Raw genomic sequence first — 7,548 nt, 5'->3', positions numbered from 1 at the left:
TCACTGGGCTGGAAAAAGTTTAGCTAAATCAGAAAGCAGGTCTAATTAAGCAAGTTTATTCTATATATATAAAAGGCTAAATTGACTCATGCATGCGTGATACATATAAAGCTCTCACTGGCACCAATCGTATGCGTGTGTTTCGATCTGTCATTGTCGATCGTGAATTTGGTTGACACTTCTATTTAGAGAAAGGGTGAATAGCGATATTAAAATATTTCTTCTAATTAATTTCCTTTCAATGTGCACAAATTTGTGCACTGGGCCACTACTAATATATACGTGTGTGTGTGTGTGTGTGTGTGTACATAAAAAGAAAGTGATTTTCTCTTTCATTTTCCCCCCTTTCTTTATTTTATTTATCCGTTCAGGGCATACCAGGAGCTCCTGGTGCTCCAGGCTTTCCTGGACCTAAAGGTGAACCTGGTGACATCCTCACTTTTCCAGGAATGAAGGGTGAAAAAGGGGAGTTGGGTTTCCCTGGATCTCCAGGTCTCCCTGGTTTACCTGGTACCCCTGGACAGGATGGATTGCCAGGGCTACCTGGCCCCAAAGGAGAACCTGTGAGTTGGTTTGATATTCTTGGTTTTATAAGGTCAAATTGTTATTTAGGGATGTTTCCTAGGATATGCTTGTTGCTGACATGAACACCTAATCAATGCTTAAAAGAAAATGATATATAGAAATGATAACTGTGTGGTGTTTCTTTACCACTCTTTTCTCTCAGTTGTTTTATCCATTTCTTATTTTTAACCCAGTTTTTACTAAGTAATATTAGCTATGAATAGGTGGGCAGAAGGTTAAGATGCTTGTGGGTCAATGTGAGGTTCCCCTTCTATTACCCCACATGTCCTTGTCTGGGTTTATTTAGACCTAATGGCAGAAGTCTAATTTGCCTTTTATATATAGTAAGCTTAGAGGTTAGTATGATTAGACAGCCATGTTAAATGTGTTATGGAACCTAAATGTTGAACATAAATGAACAGACTTATTTTGTGTGCAACATATAGCCCAGAATATTTAGGTAGAAAGTGTTATTTATATCAAATATTAGATAGACTGTAAACTTCTTGACATACTAGACTATAAACTTCATTAGGGCAAAGTGTTTTGTTTATTGTTATTCTTTACCTGTATCACCAGCACCTGGCACATAGCAGGAGCTCAAGAATATTTGTTGAAGGAATAAATAAGTGAAGTGGTCACACATACCATTCCATAACACACATAAGACTTATACAGCTTGTAAGAACTATTTATGGCTGTATCATTTCTCTAGTTGTATTCAGTAATACCAACCTACAGAGAGTTGTTATGTCTATATTTCTGTATTAAACTTTTCCCTTTTCAGGGTGGAATTGCTTTTAAGGGTGAAAGAGGTCCCCCTGGGAATCCAGGTTTGCCAGGTCTCCCAGGGAATAGAGGGCCTATGGGCCCTCTTGGTATTGGCCCTCCAGGCCCAATGGGTGAAAAAGGCATACAAGGTGTTGCAGGAAATCCAGGCCAGCCAGGACTACCAGGTGAGTATGATTGCTTTGTTTTTAATTTGGTGCTTAAAAGCAGAAATGTGTTATCTTTGGCCACTCTTAACTTCCTTTCATAAGAGATATTTAGCTTTTCAGAACTCCTTAGCAAGGTAATACAATATGTGTGCTTTTATTACAGGTGAGTTCCTCTTTAAATGTTTTTCTGAATATCTTCATTTTTATTGTTTCTGTTGTTTTTCTTTAAACATCATATATATATATAAAATTTTTTATTGATTTCAGAGAGGAAGTGGGAGAGAGATATAGAAACATCAGTGATGAGAGAGAATCATTGATCAGCTGTCACCTGCATGCCTCCTACTGGGGATTGGAGTCCACAACCCGGGCATGTACCCTGACTGGGAATAGAACCGTGACCTCCTGGTTCAAAGGTCGATGCTCAACCACTGAGCAACTCTGACCAGGCTGTTTTTGTTGTTTCGAAGTACAAGATACATAATGCAAAGTTTAGCAAATAATTATATTGGAGACACACATGTAACTACCACACACATCAAGAAACAGCACATTGCCAGCATCCTAGAAACCCCCATTTTCCTCTTTGTCCTTTCCTGATCATATCCCCTTCCATTTCTCCAAAAGAAACCACTGTCTTAACTTTTGCATAGTTTCCTTCCATTTAAACCCTAGTGTCATCACCTAAATATGAATTCCCAAACAAAGTATTTTAAGCTTCTTTTTGAACTTTATATTAATGGAATTGTAAGATAAGTATTATTCATGTTAACTCTGTGTATAGCTACAGTATATTCATTTTCATTGATGTTTAGTATCCTGTTGTGTGTGTGTGTATGTGTGTATCACAGTTGATGTATCCATTCTATCATTAATGGACAATTGGCTATTTTATAATTCAGACCTATTATAAATAATGCTTCTGGGTACACTCTAGTATATATACCCTGGTGTACATGTGCACACACTTTTCTGGAGGCAAGCATCAGCAAATTATAGCCCGTGGATTAAAACTGACCAAACATTTTTTTGTCATGAATGAAAGTGTTATTTGAACACAACCATTCACTATTGACTATGGTTGCTTTTGCACTACAACTGCAGTGTTGGGCAGTTATGATAGAAACCATGTGGTCCACATAACATACAGTATTTACTGTCTGGTCCTTTACAGAAGGACCTGGATTAGGGTGTCTATTTAAGATTAGCATTTTCAAGGCATAGAATAAATGCATCTTAAGTTTTACTGGATAATTCTAAACTATATCCAAAGCAATTGTACCAATTTATATTTCTATCAGAAGTATTGGAGATTGCTTATTGCTCTACATCCTCATAAACATTTTGTATTGTCACACTTTTATATTTTTGCCAATTTTTTGAAATGTGATATATCTCATGGCAATTTTTTGTATCTCTCTGGTTACATTAAAGTCTAGCACCTTTTTATATATTTACTAAACATTTTCATTTCCTTTTATGAAATGTCAATTCAAGTGTTTTCTCCAAAAAAATGTATACACAATTTGAATGATTATAAGGTCATTGTTTATTAACATAAAGTTCAATTTTAAAATTTAAAAGAATCTACAGAAATGAATAATTTATTTGTCAGTGCCTGTTTTCAAACTGATGATGTTCTGGTCCAGGCACTGCTGATGACACAAAGCAATGGAATTGCAAACACCAATAATCATTTGATTTGTTTACTATGTGAGCTTCTTCAATTAATTGACTGTTGCTGGTTTTGTACTGTAAAAACTTTGTCATTTATGTATCCCCTTAAAAAAACAGTCTAGTGGCCCTTTAGTATATATTTTATTTGTTTAAAGCTTAGTTGGGCTTCACCCATTATTTCAAATCAGTTAAATCTGAAAAGGAGTGAAAATTAGGTGAATTATCAGCTGTTAAAATGTGTATACATTTTTGGACCATATATTTATTTATACACATACATATAGGTGTTTCTATGGAAAATAATATAATAATTAATAAATAATAATACAAGAATAAACTCTGTTTCATATACTCACAACTGTATACCTACTTTTGCACCACCCTATATATTTTATGTATTAGTTCTCTTCTGTTAGCTATTCATTTTGCAAAATTTTTATTCACTATAGCTTGTCATTTTTACTCTCTGTATGGCATCTTTAATGGACAGAAATAAATTAAAATGTAGTCAAATTTATCAGTCTTTTCTATCATGGTTAGTGCTTTTAATTTTATGTTTAAGAAATTTTTACTGGACCTGAGCCTATTTTAAGTCCTTATTTCAATTAATAAGAAGTAGGTGTACTTGAATTTTGCACACATAAAATCTTAAGGAACCATTAGTTTACTTCAATTTGATTCTTTAAGGCCCTTTTTACCTATATTTAAAAATATTTTATAAATTCCATCTTTAATCATGGAAGCTTTTTAAAATTTATTGGAGTAACATTGGTTAATAGGATCATAAGTTTCAGGTATAGATTTTCATGATATAAGGTCTATATATTGCACTATGAAAGCTGTCATCTACTTTTTTTATTTTTGAAATTTCATTCTTCTGTGTTTGGTATCTTTCTTGAATATATAATATGTGATTTTTTTTCTTATAGATTTTTGTTAGATTGCATTTTCAAAAGACTATACTTTTTCTTTTGTGTTTTTAATTAGAAGATATCTTTAGTCAAGAGAACACTTATTCACTATTGATTCCCATTTGTCCTTAGGTCCTAAAGGTGATCCAGGTCAGACTATAACCCAGCCAGGGAAGCCTGGCCTGCCTGGTATCCCAGGCAGAGATGGTGAAGTAGGTCTTCCAGGTAAGTGAAGAATGTATTTGACCAGGTCTTCAATACTTATTGGCTTCTTTATATGAAGGTTTCCCTTTTAAAAAACTGTTGCTTCTCTCCTTAGGTGATCCTGGACTCCCAGGCCAACCAGGCTTGCCAGGAATACCAGGTAGCAAAGGAGAGCCAGGTATCCCTGGAATCGGGCTTCCTGGACCACCTGGTCCCAAAGGTATGTAGGAATGGGTAGCAGGCAGGATAGGTTAGCTGGTTAGTATGACATTATTCTTTGACATAGTTTAGTCAACAATAAAATATATAAATTGTACCTTTTTTCTATGTACTGTAAAGAATATAAATGAAAAGTCACAGCATGCATGAACTATACTTTTGTTTTTCTTTATTTAAAATAGTCCAGACAAGAAAATGTCTAAATCACAGATATTTAAAAATTATATATAAGCTTTAAAAATCACAGTAATTATTATCTTTTGTGTTCACCGTTGCATTTTCAGGGCTTAGAACAGTTCCTAGAACATAGTATGCACTCAATAGATGTTTGTGAAATGAATGGATTGCATTAAACAGAAAACATATTCATTGCGCACATGTTACCAAGTAATGTTTTATTCTAAATCATATTCTCTTGACTTCCTGAAATTTTAAAAATCTGTTGCTTTAGTTCTGTTTTATTCCTCACAAAATTTATTCTCATGAATGGCAAGGGTGTGAATTCTTCTGAGAATAGTGCTAAACATATCCTTACTCACTTACACTAAATGACTTAGAGTCAGATTTGACTTTTTGTGTTTATATGTGTGTAATATCTACAATTGTTTTAGCTCATTTCCAGAATTATATGGTAGACATTTTGTATACTATATTTAGATGTAAGCAGAAGAAAATATTTTCTGCATTTTTGTGTGAGATGCATTCCTCATGTTCAGTTTTGCCTCATAATAGCCTTCGTTCCACTTTAGAAGAGCATATCTTCCACACATATTAGCCCTTTATGAAAATGATAGGACCATAAGGTGACTGAGAGGGAATACCAATATCTGTAAGCTTGATCTTAAGTGGTCATCTAAAATGCCATTGTGGTTTTAACATCTTATTGTAGTCACTACGCATGATTGGATAGGGTAAACATTGTTCGTTTGGGAGTTTGGGTATCTTTCCTATAGTGTCTTCTATTTGGAGATTTAAAATGACTTATCATTTTACAGGTTTTCCTGGAATTCCAGGACCTCCAGGAGCACCTGGGACACCTGGAAGAATGGGTCTAGAAGGCCCTTCTGGGCCACCAGGCTCTCCAGGACCAAAGGTCTGGGACATTTGTTCTTTTCCCCTTTTTTATTTCCCCCACCTTCTTTAGCTTTAGCTTTCTATTTTGACTTACACATCATCCCAAGTCTTCACTAGATAAATAAACTTAACTGATTATATTTTCATTAAAAATATTTAACCCAAAACAGTCTTTAATAGTCCAAGAGGTCATATTTAAAGCAAAAAAAATTTTTTTGAACCTGTTTTATAGTGACCAATTATTTAATGAGATAGGAGATTATAGATGAAAGAATACAATCATCAACTCCCCCTGTGCTTCTCTGTAGTATCACCAACCCATTTTATGTTTGTCCGTGCCTTTCTGTGATGATTGGTTGAAATGCTGTTGAATATCATGTCAAGAACTGTCCCTCTGTCCCAGTTCTTTCCCAAATACATGCTGCAAATCACTGCAATCAACTTTTAATGATTATGATGATGATAAATGTGCCTGAATTACTTTCCATTCCTTTTATTATGTCTTAGCCAATTTAAAATTTTGTTCAGTCAACCTTCAGCAAACTGCTATGGTATGTATTTATCCTAACTGTCTCTCTATTTTCTGTGCTTGATTAATTTAAACTTGCTGTGTTTTCATCATTACAATTTTTTTTCCCATGGGAAGAACAATTGACCATGATACCAGCTCTCATGAGAAGCAACTTTTCTAGTGATTAATTATTTTTATTTTATTATAAAACTTTTCAAATGAACAAAAAAGTAAAAGAATAATACAATTAACTTTCATATATCCATCACTCAGATTTCAAATTATCAAGACTTTATCCTATTTGCTTCATCTATTCCCTCTTTCTTTGCTGAAATATTTTAACATAAATCTCAAAATCATGTCATTTTACCTATAATACTTCACTATTCATCTCTAAGTAAGTGGACATTTTATACAAAAAACACAATGCCATTACCATACTTAGACAAATTAAAAATAATCATCTAATACTCAGTCTATTATCACATTTCCTTACTTGGGTTTAGTCTCATTCTCAGTTCTCTTTTTCTTGTCCTGAAACCAGCCCAAATCATTTAATTTGTTTTACTAAGCCTCATTTCCCATCCTTCCAGATGGTCTCTCCAACATACAAATTACTTTTCATTTAATTACTCTATTCCATCACCCATAGGTGTGTCGGGGGGGAAGTATTACCTTGTATTTTATGCTTTAAATTCTCTCCTGTAAACAATCAATACTGAAAGAGTCATAGGAGTTTTTGTTGTCTTTTGTTATGTGTATGCTCTAGGGAGAACCAGGATTTGGGCTACCTGGGCCACCTGGGCATCCAGGACTGCCAGGGTTCAAAGGAACACTTGGTCCAAAGGGTGATCGTGGTTTCCCAGGACCTCCAGGTCCTACCGGACACCCTGGATTGGATGGGCTACCTGGACCAAAAGGTATGGAACGTATTGCTACTTTCAATTTGCTTTTAACTTTTGTAGATATTGAAACTATTGGGAAAGTTTATGGGTGATAAGTCCAATTAAGTAAAGTCTATGCTGCCACTCTGTCCACTCCTTTTTTTTCCATCCTTCATTGATATTGTTGTGTTTATTTTATTGTATAGATAATATAATCATATATGTGCAAAAGTAACACTGAGGAATCTTCCTTTTACCCCATCTCCATCCACTCTGTTCCTCCCCATTCCATATGTAGCTGTTTTTATTTATTTATTTAATTAGTTCTAGTGAGTGTTCCTTCAGACAAATATAAACCAATAAAATATACTTTTATTTCCTTTATCAAAAGATAGTGTACTACTTTTTGACTTTTTGAACTTTACTTGTTTTGTTAAATTATATACTAGATATCACTCCATGTCAGTATATAGAGATCTTTATTTATTTATTTATTTTATTAAATCTTTATTGTTCAGATTATTACAGTTGTTCCTCTTTTTTCCCCCCCATAGCTCTCCTCCACC

The 7,548-nt window shown here is 34.2% G+C and overlaps 1 protein-coding gene across 2 annotated transcripts in view; it reads left to right on the top strand.

Annotated features, from left to right (window-relative positions):
- The window catches only part of COL4A5 (collagen, type IV, alpha 5), a 329,573-nt gene that overhangs the window by 232,828 nt on the left and 89,197 nt on the right, over positions 1-7,548 (top strand). For both annotated transcript variants that reach the window (XM_005865212.2, XM_005865213.2), the window contains exons 24-29: positions 372-563; positions 1,352-1,520; positions 4,223-4,315; positions 4,410-4,514; positions 5,509-5,606; positions 6,868-7,018. In XM_005865212.2, the coding sequence (XP_005865274.1) occupies positions 372-563; positions 1,352-1,520; positions 4,223-4,315; positions 4,410-4,514; positions 5,509-5,606; positions 6,868-7,018 (808 nt within the window). The remainder of the gene's footprint in view (positions 1-371; positions 564-1,351; positions 1,521-4,222; positions 4,316-4,409; positions 4,515-5,508; positions 5,607-6,867; positions 7,019-7,548) is intronic.

The sequence above is a fragment of the Myotis brandtii genome, unplaced genomic scaffold (assembly GCF_000412655.1).
Source record: "Myotis brandtii unplaced genomic scaffold, ASM41265v1 scaffold199, whole genome shotgun sequence".
Taxonomy (NCBI): domain Eukaryota; kingdom Metazoa; phylum Chordata; class Mammalia; order Chiroptera; family Vespertilionidae; genus Myotis; species Myotis brandtii.
The sequence above is the reverse complement of the archived record's forward strand: the minus strand, read 5'-3'. Positions and strand labels throughout refer to the sequence as shown.